The sequence below is a fragment of the Coturnix japonica genome, chromosome 1, assembly GCF_001577835.2.
Source record: "Coturnix japonica isolate 7356 chromosome 1, Coturnix japonica 2.1, whole genome shotgun sequence".
Lineage (NCBI taxonomy): Eukaryota > Metazoa > Chordata > Aves > Galliformes > Phasianidae > Coturnix > Coturnix japonica.
Window position 1 is genome coordinate 3,705,474 of NC_029516.1, and position 22,065 is coordinate 3,727,538.

The window sequence follows — 22,065 nt, forward strand, 5'->3', positions numbered from 1 at the left end:
AAAAGGTGAACCGATCTGTGCTTTCATTGCTGTGATGGTTGCAGCTTTTAAAACCTTTGAGTTTTCATTCGGTTTTATCTAGTATATACTGGCCTTTCAGTACCGGAAGGGGCCTACAGGAAAGCTGGGGAGGGACTCTTTATAAGTGTGTGTAGCAGAAGGACAAGGGCAAATGGTTTTCAACTGGAACAGGTTGCCCAGCGAGGTTGTGGATGCCCCATCCCTGGAAGAGTTCAAGACCAGGCTGGATGGAGCTTTGAGTAACCTGGTCTAGAGGGAGGTGTCCCTGCCTACAGCAGGGGGTTGGAACTACACGATCTGAAAGGTCCCTTCCAACCCAAATCATTCTTTGATAAGCACAGTCTGTCCTTATATGTTGGTATGGTATTGGGTCTGGGTGATGTCTGCCCTGGGCATGAGAGCTGAGGCTCCCCATGGATCATCTCTGAGCATGGCACAGTCAGGAATTTCAAGAGCATCCAGAGAATAAACATCCAGGGAATAAATATGCTCTGCTATGGGGCTTGTTAAGGAGTTTTCCTTAGGCTTTGCACTTTAACTGCCTGTTCAGCTTGGCCCTAATGAGTGGTTCATTGAGTTCAAAGGTATCTGCATAGTCCATAGAGTGACTAAAACTGACATGCAAGATTTCTTGTCTGTGTCAACTAAGTTCAGGTTTTAGTGGTAAAACACTTCTATCAAATGTACAATAACTATAGGGATTTCAAAACTGCCCTAAAATTGTGATGGTCTTAATTACGTTTGTGTAAGCCTCTGGATTTATCTATCCCTGGAGTCTGCAGGGGAAATAATTGGCACTTGTACTAAATATTGTATGAACACAAAGTAAGAGATGGTTCTCATCATACGGAGTTCACATTCTTAATATGGACAAAAGAGGCGAGAGAATTAAAACACAAGCGCCTTGCCCACAGTCACACAAGAGGCCTGTGTTACAGAGCTGAGAATCAAAGCCATAATCTGAGCATTGCTCTTATCTTCACCGCAAGACTGAGAAGAGAAATTCTAGAACAAACTTTGTGTTTTCTAAACGTTCCTGCAGGCAGAAGTTGGCTGGGAGTTTGAATTCATCCAGTGATGTGAGAACCAGCCCACGTTCGGCTGCTTTGGCTTCAAGATAAATCAAGAGGAGATTAGGTTCAGAAAAAGAACAAAAGAGAATCCTTTCTTCCCCCACCCCCTCGACCCAGTTCTCCAGAGCCGAGCCTTCTGATTCTGAGTTCAGAATGGTGATTGTGTTCCTTCAAATAAGCACAGGCTGGTTTCCCATTATTACTTTTGACAACCAAATTGCAACTTATCAGTTAGGGTTATAATATCTTCATAAGCCGTAGTGTTAATAATGTAGTATAATTTTATAGAATAACAAAAAAATAGATGTTTGTAGTTTAAGGCATCTATTTGATGATGGTGATGAGTTAGGATGACACAAAGCGGTGCCATAGTTCTGAAGCCAGGTGCCCTGTTCTCCCTCTGGAGGCGTTTGGAGGAACTGATCTCTGTCTGCTTAGGGGAAACTGAGGCACTTGGAGGACTTCTGTGCTGTATAATTTACATCTCTGACCCCAATTACATGTGCAGAATGAAATAAGAGAAGTTTTTTTGTAGTTAGACTCAAGTAGAGTCTAACTTGAACCACACCATAGGATACTGGTCCCTAAAATCTAGACTAGAATATTCTCTCATCATCAGAACGCTGTAGGTATTACTGTTTCATCCAGGAGGTATATCTAGCTGGTAGGTAGAGTGACTCATAGCTTATGAAGCCTGTAGCTTCCATCTGATGGAAAGATACTGCGTCAAGAATTTTTGTTATCAAGAGATACATAAAAGATATCTTTTTTTTTTGTTCCCTATGAACTACTTTCATTCGGCAAATAGAATCGTTAATTTTCTAAACTGAAAAATAATCTCTGGTCACCTATGTGTTGTTAAAGGGACACTTTCAGCACACTGAGGGCTCGTTTTGCTCATTTTAATGTACTTTATGATATCAGAGTGCCTTGAGTGGTGTTAATTTTCTGTTGCCGGGGAAAGCTGCCCGTTAGCCTTCCTCAGTTTTCCTTGCTGTGCTGTTGATATACAGCTCTTTAACATGTTAGGGATTGAAATAAAACATTTTTTAACATAAATACGTTCTTAACTTGGAATTTTTTTTTAATAGCCCAGCGAGTGATAAACCTGGCAGAACTATGGATCATTAATCTCCATTACTGGTAGCGCAAATAGGCAAATTGTGATCTCTGCAGGTTAATCTTTTTTTAGCAGGAGGTTTGAAAAAATGTCATTGTGATGTTGTTGTTTTGTTACAGATGGCCGCACAGATCCAATTTTGGATGACGTAGGGGATGCCTTCAAGCTCATGGGGGTTAATCTACATGAACTAGAAGATTACATACACAATATTGAACCTGTGACTTTCGCACATCAAATCCCTTCGTTTCCCGTCAGCAAGAACAATGTCCTACAGTTTCCTCAGCCTGGGAGTAAAGATGCAGAAGAAAGGAAAGAATACATCCCGGACTATATGCCTCCTATTGTCTCTTCTCAAGAAGGTGCGAAATTAATCATCTTGTTTTCAGTTTTGGTCCTTGTGTGTTTGCATATTTGCGTACATCCTTGTGCTGTGTAGTCACTGAAAATTACACAGGCTAAGGTGATATTAAAGCGTGCTGCCAAAGTAGGTGACAGCGCTGTGGCGGAAGCTAAATTTTCACTGTTATTTACATGCTTCAGAGATCATCTGGTATCAAAATGTGCTGTGTCTATACACATTTCTATAACATGCTTAAGTTTAAGGGTGACAAGAAGTGTTCTTTTCTGTACCTCGTATGTGATAGCTTCCCTATCTTGTACCTAGTGCAAGAGGTTGGTAAAGGTGAAAGAAGGAGGAATGTCTGGCACAGCATTCTCAGCTCCTGTCACCTGGTACTTCTGTTGAGCAAATGTAAAAACAACAAAAAAGAAAGGAGAAAAAAAAAAAAAAGAAAAAAGCCCAACTAAAGTCATCTTCTAGTTAAGTCTGATTTAAAATAAAGAAATAAGGTTTGTTTAGAGGCACGGTGCTTACTTCTAAGTTTCTTTACCGATGTTGGCTGGCATTGCTGGTTATTTATCATCGCTATTCCAAGTGCTCTCCTTTCCTTTCCTGTATGAAAGTCCCACAGAGGCAGAGGCTGAGGCTCGCTGTAACAGTGAAACCAACTGTAGAAATGCAGCAAGCTGCAGTTAACTCAAGGATTTCAACAGTGGCACTGAAGAAGGCAAGATTGTTGCTTTATTTTTTTCTTTTAGCTACATGAAATTTGATTGCTAGCTAATAAGGTAAATGTTCAAGAAATGTAACCTCATCTAAGTTTCTCTTTGAACAGCGAACGTCCTATATGTGTGCTTTGGGAGGAAACAAACACGGATAAGTTTGTGGTTTGCGAAAATGCCGGACAAAGGGGATCATTCTTTCCTATAAGAGTTTAACAAAGTGACACAATTCCCAAAAGATTTATTTCATTTAAAATTTTGGAGGGGACAGCATCATGCTCTGTTGTCTTTCTCATTCTTATTGAAGAAGTTAGGTCTCAAAGGCTGAAATACATACAGAAATTCAAGTGTAACAGCGAATAAATGATGTCGCCTTATTGGTAAGGTGAAATACATAACTGTGCTGCTACAAATGTTGGATGGGGCAATTATTCAATCATTTAGAAAACAGTAGCTGCTATATCTTTCATATAGGGTGCTCAGATAGATAGCGTTTCTGTGGGCTTCATTTTATCTAAGAGAAACTAGAGTTGGAAACAGCTATTGACTTGTAAATGAATGTCATATACAGTGCTTTCAGTGTGTGCAGTTGTCCAGAAAAATGTTCTGTTTCCAGTAACAACTGGAGGACTTGCTCAAGCTGACAAGTGTTTCCTGACACTTTGTAGACTTGACTTTTCTACTGTCTTTAATTGCATAGAATAGGTAGTTTATAAAATGCTTTTGGTTTATAGAAGCTCTTACCTTCGTATGATCCGGGAAGTGAAAATGTTGTTCAGTGCAGAAACATATTCTTGAATTGATAAGAAGATATTGGTATCTCCTCTTTATGAAGGCTGTTGAAAGTATCGTTCAAAACCTAGCAATAACTCTCGAGATGGGAAGAAAAGGCAAAATGTTAGTAACTTATATGTATGTTATAACAGCATCAATAAGAGAAAAACATAGAAGGCGACTTTGGAAAGTGAGGAAAGGGATTTTGGCTGTGCTGTCCTGGCTACTTTCTTGATACTCTCGAGTCTGATTTTCAGGAGGTAAACAAACACCATTCTGTCAGAGCAGTCAAGCTCCTTTGATGTGTAACCCGACAGTACTGCCTTTTGGGTTTTCTTTTTTACATGGAAAATCAAACTTGAAAAACACTCAGGAAAGATCAAATCCTAAAGAGCTCAAAGCAGCTGTAGAAGAACATCAGAACGTAGGGGAGGGAGAGGTGAGAATATTATAGACTCAGTCTGGCTCTACGTGGCATGCAAAGAAAGAGTAAAAATTGAAATGAGGACAGTTGTATTTTTTTTTTTTTGGTATGTAACTTTTTATACTCACTCTCTTGCAAGTTTAGATCCAGGAGTTAGATTTTAGCAGTCCTTATAAATAATGTATGAATCCTTTTAACACCCGAGGCAAGAAGATATTATTTCCAAAGTTGGATGAGAACCAGGAAAACTTCTAACGCCTAAGGCTAGTGTATCAGAGGACCCATAGACACAGCTTCACAAAAAAGGATACTTTCTTTTTTTTAATAGCAATTTAAAGCGAACTTTAATATGACAGCTGAATATAGGTTTGTTATAGCTGAGATAAAATACTTGCAATTAAGAACAGTTTAATTCTTGAGTAAATGCTTGCTGAAAATACTATCTGTAATCGCGTGCTCAGTGTGTTCTCATTTGGGTTCTATTTTGGGGGTGTTTAAGGGGAGAGAAGGTAGAACAAGAGACCGCTGTAGATGCCTCGATGTATTGGTAGAACAAGGTTTACTTTGCAGATTTGAGGAATGCGTTGTAGAAATAGAGAGTTGCAAAAGCTGTTTGAATAGTTTGCAGACCTTCATAGGTTAAACAAAACTGATTGCTAATGTTGCGCAGTTCACACTGTCTGAGTTGCTTTGAGTGTGTAATAATTAGCCAGTAATGAAGGAAGGCTTTGTGTGTGTCGCGATGTGCAAGTGTAAATCTTTCAGTCACATACAGTAGGAAAAATAGCTACGTCCCATTTGATAGTGAAGCCTTGTGCTCAGCTCATGGGATGGGTATTTACTTCTAATGATTCATATATAACTGGTGCTGATACAGTTTAGCAGTAATGTGACTGTGATGGTCCGATGGAAGGAGCCAAAGAAAGCTTATTAGTTGAGGTGGTATCTTTTAATTTTATCAGCTGATCCAATTAAAAGTACTATCTCTAGCGTCGAAGTGACTTCACAGGTAATTCTAGATCAGTTGCTTGAGTAGTAAGAAGATTTTGTTATTTAATTGTTCATTTAGATAAAAGTCCATGTTCAGTATTCACCATGACCAGTAGGTGCTGCTAACCTCCTTCTCAATGCAACCTGTGTTCCATGCGTGTTGCTGGCCGCTTATTTCCACTCCTCTAGATCTGGTGGTTTTGTGTTCAGAGTATACAGTCTACCCAGCAGTTTTTGAGATATAAGTTATCATTGTGCTGTTATCAAGTTTTTGGCAAAGTTCAGTCCAGCCCGAGCAAAGCCTTTTCCTTCATATATACACTTAATAGTGAGAAATGCTGAAGCAGCGCTCTGAATGATTTCTGAAGTTGCGGGGGAAGGGGATGACGGCAAATAGGTTTTCACCATCTGTAATTTGTATCAGTTGTTGAGTTGAGTTCAGGGCCAGAAGTTTTGTTCCAAGAAAGCAGCGAGCATTTTCTCGCCTAAAACTAGAAGTGCCTCATTTCAGTAGGTCAAACTAAACTAAATGATCTGGTGCTCATCCGAAAGCTGGCACTGCAAAGATCTGCATATGAAATTATATGTTTTGTAAAATGATCTGATTCGGTATTGCCATAGCAAGTGCTGGGTTTTAGTAGTATTTTTACAAAGGCCACTGAAAAATAATTTTATGCCAATGTATCACGATGTTCACTGTCTCCCTATTTTTAATTAGTCTCCTTTTTGTGTTTTTTGGAGTTATTTTAGCACTGTTGTCAGTAAAATGTCATGGTAAACTTGTAAGACAGATTAAAGAAGGAGAAAAAAATAAATGAGTTGCAAAACATGATGGTCATGCTTTATTTCTTGCTCTTTAATGTAGAAGAACATAGTTTTGCAATAATGCATCAACTTCATAGAATTTATTGATTTCATTTGAAGCAAAACAGCACTGAGTTGAAACTAGGCCAATTGAGAAAGCCCAGCTACTTTTCCATAGCTAATAATAATCATTATTACATTTATTCTGTGATACTGTTTAAAGCCCTGGCTCCTGATGTTTTAAGAACACGTATCGTTCTCCATTAATTAAACAAAGCCAAGTGTATCTTCTACATGTGCAGTGGTAACCTTAATTTTAAGCTTCCTGGAAATAATTTCTACCTGCACTCGATGCATTGCCACATTTTTAATAATATATATTTCTTTAAATAACCACTTTGTCATCTTTCTGAGTTTGTGTAGTCCTTCCCTTCTTCTGTGGCTTGGAGGCTAAAGAAAACGTGTTGCTTTTGTGCTTGTACCATAGGTCATGATAATTCAGGTTAGACCTTAATTCCTCTCTTGCCCCGTGATTGTGTTGGGGTACATCAGAAGGATACAAGGGAAAGAACATGAGAGTCTCTTCCCAATGTTGAGATTGCAGGGAGAATTGGGTGGTTTTTAGGGAGTGAAACAATCTTTTTTAATCCTTGCTTTCTTTTTCTGTCATCTGCTTCGTATCTCTTCGCTTCCCACTCATGGAGGTTCAACTCCTTTTCCTTAGAGATCATCTGGAAACAAATGTAATTTGTACCAGGCATTATGTTTTGTGGTCTTTCACTCTTGATAATGTGTATTACAGCACCGACATTGTGTTTCTGATCATTAGAATCAGGACCAGTTCTTGGCACGATGTACAAATTCAGATTTATTTAAAACCTTTTCTGTCAAAGCATTTTATTTCCCCAGCAGATCAAAGCATAAAATTGTTGATCTCCTTAAAAGTCCTGGTTTTTTCTTCTCTTTGCTGTTGATGTGATACTGGAACCCATTACCCACCAGAGCCTGGTTCTTACAGCCACTTGGTAGCATTGAAACCCAGCTGTCCAATTACAGGACATCTCTAGTTGTTCATATAACGTTGATTGCTAAAAATCCTGGTTGAATTGATGAGAACGAGTGGGATGAAGCAAGGTTGGTCATGAAAATTAACATTTTTGCATCTGATGTCTAGGACCTCCTGGTGCTAGAACTGTAACCGTGTAAGCATTAAGCATCACAGTGGCATAAAGCATTAGTGTCTAGCTCTGGTGGCTAGATATATGAGATTTTAAAACTGTCACTGGCCTCTCAGTCTTGCAGTGCTTTTTTTTCCTTTGGCTGTGGTCCAGAGCTGAATGTAGCAAGGATCTCAAAACAGCCTAATTTCAGTCTCTGGTTTCCTCAAGGGTTAAACAAAGGCAATACCTCTTTCTACGTTAGCATGCAATGGGCTTTAAAAAGAATACAGGGATATCAACTTTGCCATTTTGATAACACGGGTCTCGCTGTTGCTGTTTTTAAGCCTTTCTGCCTTTCCCCTGATCTACTTTAATTCCACAGAGTAACTCTTCTCTGTTCTAACAGCTACACCGGTGGTTTAAAAGCAGCAATGATCTTTTCAGCAGAGCATTTCCAGTATATTTGGCTAGGAAACCACCACCCATCAACAAACAGGTACTGTGTAGTATTCAACCAATTTGAAGAGTTAAACCCCTGCTAGACTGTGAGCACTTTGCTCCTGGCTGCTAACCATGCCCAGGCGCTGAGCATTTGCAGGCTTCCTTTAGCCAGCCAGGTACTGTGCTAAGTGTTAGACACTGATTGCTTTTGTGTGAATGAGCCTTCATGTATGCATCAGTATAGCAAAGAAGAAGCAACAGGAAAAAACAGACAAAATGAGAAAGGCAGCCAAGCTTGAGATGCAGGCAGAAGAAAGGCATTGGGAAAGAGCCAATAGGAGAGGCAGGTTTCAAAGAAAGAGGAAAATATGAGGCAGGAACAAAAAGTATACAGAAAATGTGCCTGGTTTAAATCTTGCCATTAGACAGCAGAATAACTCTTTTATAGAATGCATGCTGATAAAGCTGTAATTGGGAAGACAGCTGTATCTTTACCTTTTCTTGAGCAGTAGTATCATAATCTAAAACATAATTTCCAGTGAAATACTGCAAGAAAGGATTTAACGAGGAAGATTTTTTTATAGGCTTAAAATGTGAAGCTAAATAGGTTTTTGCCAAAGAGCTTCAGTTAATTTTCAATGTTTGGGGGGGAAGAAAATCAATGTAATAAGCACCACAGTAAAACTTTAACCACGGCAGAAGCCCAATGACATCGCTAGGATCTATATACTATGTAGACAGAGGCATATGCTATTTTAAATACTGTGGGGGTTAATACCTTGCTTTCCTTAATCATTCATGTCTTTGGGGAAAAGAAATAAAAGATTTTTGACTGTTTTTTGCAAAGAGAGGAGCTGCTGGAAGTGAGGAGCTGAATTAAAAGCATTTGCATTGGTTTATTTTTGGAGGAAAAAGGGTAAACCTTCATCTTAGCTTGTGAGGATTTTTGTGGCTTTATATTGTCTTTTCTTATACATTAATATCCTATCCTTGAAAGCAGGTAAACCAACCTGGGACCTCACCATACACGAATAGCAAAAATAGAAAACATTTTATCAAGAAGCTGAGTTGTAAAGTAGTTAATAATGCCAGCAGTAAAAAAATCAGCATTGTTTAGTTTCCTGAGCTGTCAGAGCTTTACTTGCCACATACAGCAAATGAAATGCAGTTAACATGACTTTTCTCCAAGGGGGGGATATCATCCCTTCAGAGCCATCCCACAAAGATTTTTCTGTTTTGTTTTTTTTCCAGACCTGTTTAGATAGCTTAGAAGTTGTTAGTGATTTCTTAGGGATTCAAAGTGCAAACTGCACAATGCAGAAGTTGCTTCTTAGAAGCCAGTCTTTTACAGTGAATTGTTTACATTGAATCGGAATGAAAGTCATGGGTTCTTTCATTGCATTATGATGTGCAAATTGCAAGTTTGGCTATAACAAAACCGGAGGAGAAAATGGGACTTTATGATAAAAGGATTCTATTGTCTTGTGTGTTTTGAACAGAAATGCTGTCATGATTTTAATTTCCTCGTGATCCTTTTTCAGCAAAACTTCTGTCACTTGTCCTGACTTGTCACGTCAGATCAGTTTTTTCCCTTTTCTGACAATATATGACTTTGTTTGTAGCCCGCATTGCTTCCTGCACTGTCTACTGCTACTATTCTTGAGGGTTTCATTTCATCTGGATCATCAGACACCTCTGAACCTTTGGAAGCATAAGTTTCAGATTAGGTTATCATCTGATAGCCGTGTGTTACTGTTCTCAAGCCTTTCAGACCTTCTCTTACTGTGCAGAGTATTTTGGTGACTCTAGGGGAGGGGGGTGAGAAATGCAAAGCTTAGCTGCTGTTTAAAGCAGACTGAAAGAGAGGAGTAATATTCCAGTTTTAACAGCCGGCATCGTAACTTGTATTATTCTTCCTTGCTTTTTCTCCATGTGGGAGCCTTTCCTAAATTTCCATATTGTGAAATTAAATAATTGGGTTTTTTTTCTCTCTTTGACTTTTGCCACCATGTTAAAGTAATGAAAATGTTAGCCAGTGATTACTGACAATTTTAATTTTGCTTCTTAAAGGCCAGTTATCTTAGTTGCTGGTCTCACACCCACAGATCTGATTGTTAACTTCTGCCCTGGTATTTGCACCAAGCTTGCGGAGAAGCTGCTCAGAACCCAAGCAAGCCTTGATTTTGTACCATACTGGGAAGGTAATAGAAATAGAAGATGTTGAGTTTAGGTGTTAAAACCTCACTTATCTCTTGTTTTATGAAACGTTGCCCTAAGTTTCCCCAGCAGTGTCCACATTATTGTGCTGGTGACTAACAGCTGTGGTATTTGCATGGATGTAGGGCAGGATCCACACCTGGACTTTAGGAGCTGTCCTTCCATATAATTGTTCCAAATAACTATTCTCCAAAGTAGTTAGTAGCAAAGTAGTCTCAGTTTTCAACACTTTTGAAGTGTCTGAAGTGTTTCTTTTGTCTTGTGAAACTATCCCTGCTCGGAGCTATTCAGGAATAGACAGTGTACTTTGTTTAGATGCATGTTTTCAAGTCTAGTTGAGCATAACCTTGATCTCAGCATCAGAACAAGCCGTTGTCTAGACAAAGATCACGCGTGGATTACGGGACCCGTATCTCCCTTGCATCAATCAGGTGAATGATTCATTACAATCTTCTGCAGACAAGTATGTGGTAGAGTCCAGGTTAAGACCGTGGAACTCTGCCTTCTAATTTTTAAAATTATGACTAAGAAAGCTCATTTGAATTATTTGTCTTTTGCCACACACAGATAAGCATTATAACTTTACCGTACAGCACTTAACTTCAGTGCCTTCTTCAAGTCTTCACCTTTGAGTATGTGATCCTCTTTTCTCCAACTCTCCACCAAAGGGAATATTAGTGAGTGGGTAAGTCATTAGGAAAGGATAACTCATTTTTGTGTGTAGGCAGTTCCACTTCATTCTGCAAGAGCTTGAGAAACTTCAAGTTGGATAACGTGGAGAGTTCAAATTAGGAGGCAGCTGGAGATGTGACCCTGGTTCATGTAGCAAGACGCTTGGATAATTAAAGTTCATCTGTAAAGAGTGTTTTTTGTAGAATCATTCTTGTTGTTTGTTTTTATTTTAAATTGCAATCATTAGATACATTAATATCTTTCTGATGACTTGACAAGACTGTATTTTTATAGGTTTCTTTAGTTTGGATTTTGTTGCTTTGAACAGCTGTGTATTGCGTGACTGGGTTAAATGTGATTCTATTTGCATATTGTATATAAATGCGTATTGTTTGGACCAGTTAAGTAAAAGCTACTGTAGCATACCTGTGTTTTTGAAAAGCAATGTCAAACTTGAGCAGGGCTGGATTTGGCTTGTATTTAGCCCAAGGCTGGAAAGCATAGGGTCTTCAGGTGGTAACACAATAAGTCACAAATTTCTCTGACTTGGTTTAGATTAATGTTTCAATCATGGTTATAAGTGATGACTCCATGCTGCCAGAGGTGATATTTTATATGGAGAGATAAATTTAAGTTCAACTCTGTGTGTTTGTATTTAAAACAGCCCAATAACTTAAATAGCCTTTATTCTGGCCACTTTACAATCTGCAGCATTCAACTTAATTTATTTTCTCTGGTGAACTTGCTTGCCCTCTGCATTCATGCTGTTGATGTCTGCTGCTTTCCCATTCCAAAGAGTTGTGTTCAAGGAAGACTGTGCGTTTCATCTGTATTCTTACAGTTGGGTTGAAGCATATTTTTCTTCAAACGTTATGAGCTCTTTTCCCCGAGGGGAGGAGGATGGTACTGATTCTGTGTGTCTGAGAGGTACTGCTTAACAGATTGGCCAAATAATCCATTCTGAATTGGAGAGTGAATAATTTTAATACCCCTTATCTTGCATAGATTTTTGTGGATACTCATCTCAGCAAATGAACTTTGCATTTCTAAATGTTTAGAGCAGCATGTTCATTCAGGCATAGCATACTTGAATCTTAATATTCTCCGAGTTTCTCCAAGTTTCTGGGGATGGGGAACTTTTGTTCCTGGCGTATTTAACAAAACGGTTTGTGCTTGCATGCGGACAACGTTAACGATGTCTGACAGTCACAATTGGGAATAGCATGGAGGAAATAATAGTTCTTGACCAATCGCTAAAACACAGGAAGTGCCAGTGCCATAGGAAGGGAGAGAAACTCACTTTTCATTTCCTTTCGAGTCCAGCGTGTTCAGATTAGCTTTCAAGGGAACTGAGATGTAGCTCTAAGGATTTGGTCTTCAATCGAGTGTTACCTATGCGTGGAGCCCATCTCAGCAGGCAGTTAGTCAGCAGCCAGGAAAGCTCTCATAGCTCAGCTGCTGGGTATCCTATTGCAAATTAAATATGAAACAAGGATACATTTGGTTTTGCATGGGAAACTTTAACACATGCATTAGAGAGGCTTTCTTTCTGTTCTGAATATTTTAAATCACAATATATTGCTGACGGTGATAGCTCTTCTGTAATCTGTCAGGGATATCTCGTTTCTTTCGCTGTTTTAAAAAGAATTGATGGATTTTTACCATTCCTGCGTGCAACAGTTTTAACACAAGTTTTATGTGTTCAGATCAGCAAGAATAAACTGCAAGGCATATTCTAGTATTCTTTTTTCAGTACTTGTGTAAATATAATTAAATATTTGCAGTATGTTTGCATTGAATATATGTTCAATGTCTTTTCAAGACCAAAGCTGTGGTTAAAATCACCTATCCATCCTTGTCCAGAGAGCTTGAGCTGGGATTTTTTTAGGCAGTTTCAGAATTACAAATGAAATCCATTTCAATTTTAATGAGATCTTGCCATTTGTTTATCACCCTTTAACATCAGACCTTAGATTTTTTCGTAACTGAGAAGGTTATCCTTTAAAAAAAGAATGGGATAAACTCACAGTGGTTTGGATGAACCGAAAAATCAAAGTGGAATTTTATAGCCGTGATGGTGCTACTTTACATGAATTAAAAATCAATGGCATCTTAATGTTTATGTTGCCTTCTCTTAGACGTGCTGATTGTCGCAGACTCCGCTTGATGCATAATCTGTCCTTTAAACATAAGATGATTCAGGGTGAAACACAGCATTTCTTCAAAGCCTCGCTTGTAGAAATGGTCCGTCCTTAAGGACCTTCCTTCACAGCGACATTCTCTCTCAAAAGGAGCTGAGCTCCCTGAGTGTGCTTTTGCTGTGTAGTTTGGTGTAATTTTACACAGATGGGGTGCTGGTGTAAATCTGTCATATTAAAAACGCACAGTGTTGCCTGGTGAAAGTCAGAATGGAGGTCGTATGTGGAGCCAGGCGTTGGATTCAATACACACAAGTCCCTTCCAAATTGGGATCTTCTAAAAAAAATGCTTCCACAGTTGTAGAAAATGAAGAATGGGAATTAATTGATTCTTAAACTTGCATTTTGTGGTCTCTGTTATTGGATGAATTTGATTTTGTACTTGCCCTGTGTGCAGGGCATGTCCTGTGCTCTACCATGGCAGGTTATGATTGTGCTGTGACTTTCCTAGGCTAAACCACAGAGGGTTGCTGCAGCATTCATACAGGAAACATGCACAGAAAAACGCTGGAGGAGGAAATAGTGTTGATTAGTAGATGGTGTTTTATAAGAAGCTTGTTCTGCTGCTGAGACCAGCATATTTCAAATGAGATGAAAAATTAAGTCCCGGCCACTTGTGGCGATTAAAGCCTTGGTGGCTCACTTTTCAAGAGTAGCATGTTAACCCTCCTGGCGCAGCTCCAGTTGGGTTATAGAGTTCTGCCAACCTAAATGCCCCAAGCAGTTTCAAATTCATTGGGTAAAAACCGCTAGGCACTGAGTAGCCGCTGCATCTTCCCACCACGATTACTGTGTTTCAGTGGTAATTCAAGTAATCCTGAGTTGAGGCTGGGTCCTATTGACTGAATGCACGCAACAAGCTTTTTTTCCTTTTTTTTCATGGAAAATTCAGGAGTGCACGTGTGTTTTCTAGGTTGCCGCTAGACCTGTGTGTAGTATGGATAACTTCCATGTAGTATGGATATTTTCCCATCAGTGTGTATAGAAAAGGTGTGTGGGCTTTTAGAGTAATTATATGCAAAAAAAAGCAAGTTAGAGGGACAGATGGTTATAATGTGCTGCGACAGAAAGGTGTGTGATGTGGGGAAGCGTTGCTGGCTATGGTATATTCACCACCCAAAGAATGCATGTCAGGGTTAAATAACTTCCAGTAGCATTGTGTGAAATGGAATAATTCTTATCAGCCCCCAGTAGAACGGCAAACACTTGTGCTTTCAGACTGCAGTGTTACACATGTGCTTATTCTGTGCAGCAGCTATTGGCCTTATCTAAATGGAAAACCCTTTCCAGCTTGAGAACAACTTAGCAACTTTTTAATATCAAAAAGGGCGCATTATATACGACACATGTACAAGACTCAAAGGAACATGTATGCTGCCTAAAGTTTTTGGAGTTAGTGTGTGTATGCTAATCTCCTGAGAGTTCATTGCTCCGTGCTTTTATCGAGAGCAAAGGGAGTCGAACCAGAGGACTTCTGTACTCAGCCACTCCATCTGAAAGAACCAGCTCCTTCTTTCTCCGTTCAAGGCAGCGTGCCCAGAAGTATGTGCACATCACTCCTATCAATACAGTCGCAGGACTCCGACTTCCTTTTTAAGTGAAAATAAATGAAAATGTTTTAATTCCTTATTGTTACACAGCAGAGGAGGTTTCTGCAGTAGTCTAATTGGCTTAGATCTGTTTCTCTGTGCAGTGCGTCTTTGCATTAAGCTGCTGTTACCTTTAATGCTGCATAGAAGAGATGAAATGCATTGGTAGCGTCTCAAGAGGGAAAACTTCACTTTTTCTTTTTACAAAGAAATGCACAGAACTGGCTTTAAAAAAACCCAAAAAACTAAAAACAAAAACTGCTTCTTTTGTTTATCGCAGATGACTCCAAGGTGATGGCAGTTCAAACTGCTCGGCTTTGCTGCAGCTTCTCTGTGTCCAGCTTTGCAGTTCTCTTTGCCTTAATTGGTGTAAGTTTTGCTTTCCCTGATAATCTTTTATGAAAGGGCAGTGAGATGAGGGAACAACTGAGCTTCAGAGTGAGAGATCCCGTCCAGAAGTCATGTCCATGCTGTATCACATGAACGTGGAGAGAACACGGCTGCTATCAGATAACACGCTGAACACGATTCTCCAGAATTAGGTGACTTTGTTTCCTTTCCTGTATTTAGTATCCTGACGTCTAACAGAGGTCAGGGTTACTTTTTGAACAGCCAGAAATGCATTAGTTCCATTCTTTTTTTTCCTGAACGGTAGTTCATTTCTTTCTCTAGCATTAAGACAGCAGCTTGTAACCTTTCCATTTTAATGAGCCAAAGCTTTGTTCAGCCAGGAGCCTCTCCTGGTCACAGGTAGCATGGTACATGAACATATTTAAGGCAATCAATTGCTGTAAGAAGCAGCATGCAAAGAATAGTCCTGCTTCTTCACCCAGAGAACCAAATTCCTAATTACAACAGAGTTTACTAAAAATGACATTTGGCAAAAATCCAGAGCAATACTCAGGCTCGTTGCCTCTTGTTTTAGAGGCGAGTTAGCTGTTCTGTCATCACACCTTCTGATTTAATAGATGACAAGTTAGAAACACGTGGAGGTGTTTTTATTTCTATTTGAAAGCATGTTAATACTGTAATTGCCGAGGATTTGTATTTTTAACTGTTAACTGCTTATACCAAGTTGTGTTGTGTATACCTTCACTGCCAATGCAACATCAAGCCTGAGTTTATACTGCAAAACTCAGTTCAGTTCTCTCAAGCTTTCATTTTGCTTTTTGTGCATGTATCTTATTTATAACATTCATAGTAAAGTAAGTTCTTGAAACAATAGCAGCACAATTCAGTTACATACAGCAAAAGAATATGAAAGATACAGGCTTTCTCTAATCTGAGTCTACATAGCATTTTATATCGCTATACGTTATAAAATGTGTCTATAAAATAGATTTCACAAGTAGAATATTTTGAGCTTTGTGTTAAAACTTTACTTTTTAAGTTAGCATCACTTAGAGGCTGGTAGTAATGTTTACTGCATTGAATTAATTTTAATACGATGTTTTTTAAGCTTACTTGAAATTGCTGAATAGATCTTTCTACCACTGCCTTCTTTCTTGCTTGAAAGCAAAGTGAAGGGCTATGTACCCTGAGAGAGTGGTTTTTTGTACACCACACACCAGCTTTCAGAATGGAAACTTTGGGATGGAAGCCGAGAAGAGCGAAACAAGCACATGCAAAGAAAATTAAATGTTTAAGGCTGATCTGAGCAGTGGAGATCAGATAACTACGCTCATAGTGTGTCTTCTTGGGAGGTTGTGTAAGTACTTACTATGCAGTAATCTCTGTTAAAGAATTAGAGCTTAGTATGATACACCTGGCACAGTTTGGAGTGCCAGGTCCAGCAGTTTGATCCTGGAAATTTCTGTCCTTGGGAGACCAAACAAATCCCAAAAGGCAGCAAAAATGGTCTGGGTGTTTCTGGAGCTGGGGAGAGAGGGAAAACTAAAACATATATTGGTGAAGAGCACATTGTGTGGTTGAGTGGAAACAAAGCCATTAGAGTACACCAAACTCTTGGCATTGTCACTGCCATCCCAGTTACAGCCCTGGGAAAATCAGTACCTTGACCTGTTTCCATTTAATTCTACATTTGTTTGAGATGCTGAGGATGTGGTGATATCTGGTGAAGGGAGGTTATGGTTTGAAGGGAGCCAAACCCTTCCTGCAGCTGATATGATGTGGTGGTGTAGTTCCAGCATATAGCTCTGCGAGGGTATGTTTTGGTTTGTGATGGAAAAGGGATATTCACCAGGACCAAAGTATGTCTGAGGTTTCTTTTTATGGTGATAGATAAAGGGATGTCACTGAACAAATCAGCTTGATTACTAAAAGCATCAAAGCAGTGTTAAAAGGGCACTTCTGTAGGGTCATTTTATAATGCTGAACAGAACCCAAAACCAGTTGTGCTTGGGTGTATTGTCTGTCCAGGAAGGTGTGCAGTATTGAGATGTCTTTTGGATCTGGAGTATTTGAGAATTCTGTGCATTAGAAGTTACACAGAAGACACTGGGGCAGCTTATGCTTGAGGGGCTTCACTCAGAGATTACTTCTATGCCTCTTTGTCTGATATTCTGCAGTGGATCCACCTTATGACAAGCAGGAATCCCTGATGAGAACATGAATCCATTGGTGCGGGCTAAGGGGTTATACTTGCTCTGCTTCATGAGCAGATGGGGAGATGGGTACAATCCTGTCATGTGCTGACTGATTCTGGGGTGTCCTTGTCCTTTATGAAGCAATGGAGCTGTGTTTCCGCAGTCTGTTGGTCAATATTTGGACCTTGTTAATGAGCCAACTGTATGGAGAATACACATTCCACTGCTCTTTCTCTTCTTCGATCTTGTAGATATCTTGGAAAATGAGGTATTTTTTCTTCCTTCTGAAAACTCAATCAGGTGAGGTCTGGTGTTCTCAAATAACACAGCTGTGGTTTTTCACCATAGTTATCATATCTCATTTGCTGTTTAATGCAAATTCAGTAATGATATTGGTTCAGACTTCTGTGTTTATAGCATCACTGTGTTTTTAACAGTAACACTTTACAAATCACGGCACAACTATGTAGGCAGCGCTCTATTTTCAGTGGAATTTCCAACATAAAGTTTACTGCACTTTCATGTTAGCTAGAAAATCCTGAGGTGTAAAAGCCCAAAAGTTCTATATCACTCTTCTCCCTTCAGATACCACACGTGCAAAAATTTTATAGCATTGTTCCAAGCCTCAAGTAGAAAGAAGTTATGACTTAAGGCTATTGAACGTGTAGCTCTCAGACAGCTGCACGTTCTGCTATTTTTAAATGCTTCTTTGCATTCAACCAGAAGCTCAACCTATTCGATGTGATAATGTATTCAATACACTTTGATTTAAAACACTTTTCATATTTGTGCTGCTTTTGCTAATAAAAAAAGGTGCATGGAAGGAAATATTTTTGTGAGTAGAAATAGCTGAAGTCTTAAGGCAACTTTCCCAAAAAAACTGAGCTTCTGTGTGGAATCCATGTATAAGAAGTTGTATTTTTAACAGATACAGCAGTTTGGTTGTTTTTTTTTCCTGCGAATTATGAATGTCTAAGGCATGATTTAAAATAGAAATAGTATCGTAATTTCCAGTATAGTCTCACTATCAAATAGCTGGAGAGAGAAAATAGATACTGAAGAATTATCTGATGATATCTCTTGGTCTTTTACTTTCAGCACGCTTCCCCTTTAATGCCAAACGGAGTGTGCATGTATGTGCCTATGGATGTTTCCAAAAGTGATTGTAGCCTGCGTGCTGTTGGTGCTCACTGAGTTTTGGTTTTCTTTAACTAATTTGTTTCATTATATTTTATATATATATATATATATATTTTATTATATTTTTATAACCTCATGCACTCTTTTCCCGCACCTTAACTTTGTCATATGTATTACTTTGCTAAGCAAAGATGTTTAGCTGTTTTTTCTTTATATATATATTTCTGAAAGCACAATCTTTCCAGCATTCTGGAATCCTCATTTTTTTCTGAAGTCCTTCCTAATGTGTGTGCAGCTTTTCAAGCTGCCATGCCCTGCCCCAACTGGAACTTGGTTTTGGCATACAGACCTGCACTGCTCCTATGCAGCGCTGTGTGTCTTTGTCTACAGCGAAGGCAGCCCAAAATGCTGTGGTCAAATTTGCAGTATTATATTCCTTGTGTCTCTTCCTAATTAGTAGCTTTCTTGAAATTAATATTGTTTCCTGCATGCTGAGATCAGCTTACTTCTTCTAAGCATAATAGTTTATTTATGCATGGATTTCTAATAGCTGTCATTTTCCATTAGTGTCTGCTCCACGCTCCCACTATGGCACTTTCTGACGAGGTTCATTTAATGATATCACCCTTGTTCTTAGAGTTTGCTACAATAAGAATGTGCCATAGTGAGACTCCTACTAGACAGCTCTCTGCATTTATTCATTCCCACTCGTCTCAATTCTTTCAGCATGTTTAATTTTTTTTTTTTGTCCCAAGACTTTTCAAGTAAGATTTTGTGATGCTGTCAGATATCGAACTTTAAAGCTTCTATTATAGTCTCCAGTTATCTGTTATTTCTGTAGTTCTTTCAGAAGAATCTGAACATTGATCAAGTTATCTTTTTTATTATTATTATTATTATTTCCCCTGTCTAATCTTGTAATGTTTTTTTTTGAGTACATCCTAATTCTGTTATGGGTTGAAGTGGTGGTTGTTAGGGTCATTCTTCTGAAGTGCGTGTATATTCTGGACTTACTGATAATATTAATTAGATACGTGTAATAACAAGCAGCTTTAGTAATTAGCAACCCCCTGATAGAGACGGCACAATAGTTGGAGACATGAATTTTCTCGAGCAGCAAGACAAAACGATTCAGATGCTCTTCGTGTCAGTGTCAAAACAATGTTGTCTGCTACGTGCAGACTTCTTGGTAGTGTCTACAGGATACACGCTGTTTGGTATGGATTGTGATTCTGGAACTTGGAGCGATAGGTGCTGCCTGGGACTACTGAGAAAGGAGAAGAAAAAATGCAGTGTGTTGGTTTTATGTCACTAAAAATCCATTTCTTCTCTCAGAGTTTTCTTGCAGAAATGTGAAGGTGTTATTAAGGAAGCAGAAGCAGCTGGAAATGGAACCCACTGCTGAAAGTTTAGGGAAATAAAAGAGAAAGAAAAGGTAACCCCCCAAAAAAATCACTCAGTGTAAATTGTAGTTAGAGAGGGACTTTTTTTTCCCATCTCTTATTTTCTTGAGACGTGTGTGCTATTTGTTCACCATGGCTAAGATGTTTACTCTGTTTTACTGGATGATGTGGCAAGTAAAAACACAAAACCAAGGGGAGAATTCAGCAGAGCAGGGGAGAGAGAACCCCAGGTTGTAACCTCTGCAGCTCACAGTCTCTGCGCTGCAGCCCTTTTCCTGCTCTTCTGGCTCCTATTTGGGACAGGGATGTGGCTGTAACCCAGAATTATCAGTACAGCAGTTTTCTCTAGAGTTCTTGCACAGGGCCCCCCAAAAAGGATGTTTTGGCACTGTGCTGTTTTGATACTGATGGTGATCCAAATTTGGGGACTGCTGTGCTCCAGGTCTCCCAGTCAGTGAATGTAGAATTAGATACAATTACGTTTCCCTATTAAACATGCTTATCATGGTTTAAAAACCCCTTATTCAAATTTCAGTTCAAATTCCCATAGATTTTCTTATAGGTAAAGCCTCGTATGCGATACTGATGTGGAACAGAAATAACAAGGTAGAATGACAGAATTCCATGAGTTGGGCTCGGTGATCCGTGTGGGTACCTTCTAACTCTGGATATTATATGATTGTAAAATTCATTGCTTTCACAGGGTGGCTGTTCTGTGTGCTCTGATGAGCAGGCTGTGTTGTTAATAATATCCTGTATGTGAAAGGAACAAACTGAATAGTCTGAAGGCACCGGGAAGATATGATGTTCCCTATAGGTGTCTCTTAGCAGAGTTCTTGCGGTTCGCTTCTTATAGTCTCACAATTTGTTTCCCTTGTTCAAATTACTTTGGGCATTTTCAGTACTTTTTTTCTTTGCTTCCTTAACTCTCTTTTTGCTGAATATTGCAGACACCGTTCAGAGTAGGTCAGTTCTGATCTGTTCAGCAGCCGCTGCAGTTTGGCACGAATTTACTACCGACATACACCAGTCACTTCTGTTCTGAAACAGGAGTTCCTTTTTGTTAGGTTTCCTGTTTTGTTTTCTCTTTTATTTTTTTGGGTGGGAAGATCACATTTCACTCCACTTTGATAAATGTTAAATCCTTAAACTGAAGCTTCTCTGTGGGCTAATATTGCAGCTGTACAAAGTGCGTTGCTGCCCTCACCAAAGCCAATCTAAAAGCTCTAATTCCATTAACTTTTACAGGAGTGATCTGTGGGGAGAGAAAAAAAAAGGTGCTCTCCATTTAAATGCTTTGGTAGCAATATGCTGCTTTGGAAAACATTTCCCGTGTTTGCTTTAGGTGTGCCTATAAAATCTGATCTCACGCACTGTTACTTAATTTCACGTTGTGGGAAATATAACTGCAAAAAATCAATTGGAGTCATGATGAATATGTAGCAAAATGATAAATATGCACTTGAGAAAAAAAAAAAATCTGCTTTGTGTATTTTAGCCTGAGTTCACCACTGTAATAAATAGTCATCAGAAAAGCTGCCGCGTGCATCCCAGATATTGGCAGCTCCCCATATATCACCGTGTTTTAGCGCACAGAAATTAAGGCATTCTTTCTCATTTTCACTGAGCAGAGAGCAAAACGCTCCCAGAACAAGAGCTGGAAAAATACTTCGAAGACAAAAAGCTGGTTTGTGATTTGAGGAAGGCTGCTGTAAAAAGTTGTGGTGTAAAATGCGTGTTGTAGGACTATCAGTGTGCAGAGGGGGGTAGTTAATACTCCCTGTTGTTAGCTGTCAATCCTCATTCCCTTTCCAAACTAACTGTGGAAAGACCTGTGAATAAAATAAGAATATATATATATATATATATATATATATATATATATATATATTAATTTAAGAGAGGGAAAAATAAAGAAAAAATGTTTGTTTGAAAGAATGAAAGAAGAAAAAGATTTTCTCTTTCCTCCCTTTGGCAGCGTCTTTGTCCTGCCGTGCTGCAGGGACTGGCAGCAGGCAGAGAGGAGGGAGCAGGCAGGGCAGCATGGCTGGGGTGGGCTCAAACTCTGCAAACTGGCAGCTCTGTTAAAGCTATCGGTGGGGAATTGATGTGAGGGGTTGCTGTGTTCTTCTGTGTCACCTGGATGGGGAACTTCTGGCCATCTGGGTTTTGAGCCCTATAAATTAGGCTTGTTTATATAAATTTGATTGCACTAACCTGCAGATCTGCCCTTCTTGTGTCTTCTTTATTTCTTTTAAAAGCCTCAGTTTAACAAATGTTTTTTGTTTGGTTTTTTTTTTTCCTTTAATTGCTTGCTGAGCATTTTGCACACTGAACTGTCTAACTTTTTGTGATTCTTCATTGTTGTGGTTATTCAGGAGAGCGTGCAGTGTTTTCTGTTTTGTTGACAGTATGAGAACTCTTGTGA

At 39.1% G+C, this 22,065-nt stretch overlaps 1 protein-coding gene across 2 annotated transcripts in view; it reads left to right on the plus strand.

The window, feature by feature from the left end:
* Positions 1–22,065, plus strand: part of TAF3 (TATA-box binding protein associated factor 3) — a 109,193-nt gene that overhangs the window by 7,399 nt on the left and 79,729 nt on the right. Inside the window, exons 1-2 of one of the 2 annotated variants that reach the window (XM_015866876.2) lie at positions 1,232–1,250; positions 2,334–2,576. In XM_015866876.2, coding sequence (XP_015722362.1) covers positions 2,384–2,576 — 193 coding nt within the window. In that variant the 5' untranslated portion in view covers positions 1,232–1,250; positions 2,334–2,383. Of the gene's footprint in view, positions 1–1,231; positions 1,251–2,333; positions 2,577–22,065 lie in introns of those variants that run through there. The other variant, XM_015866803.1, reaches the window with a different exon arrangement.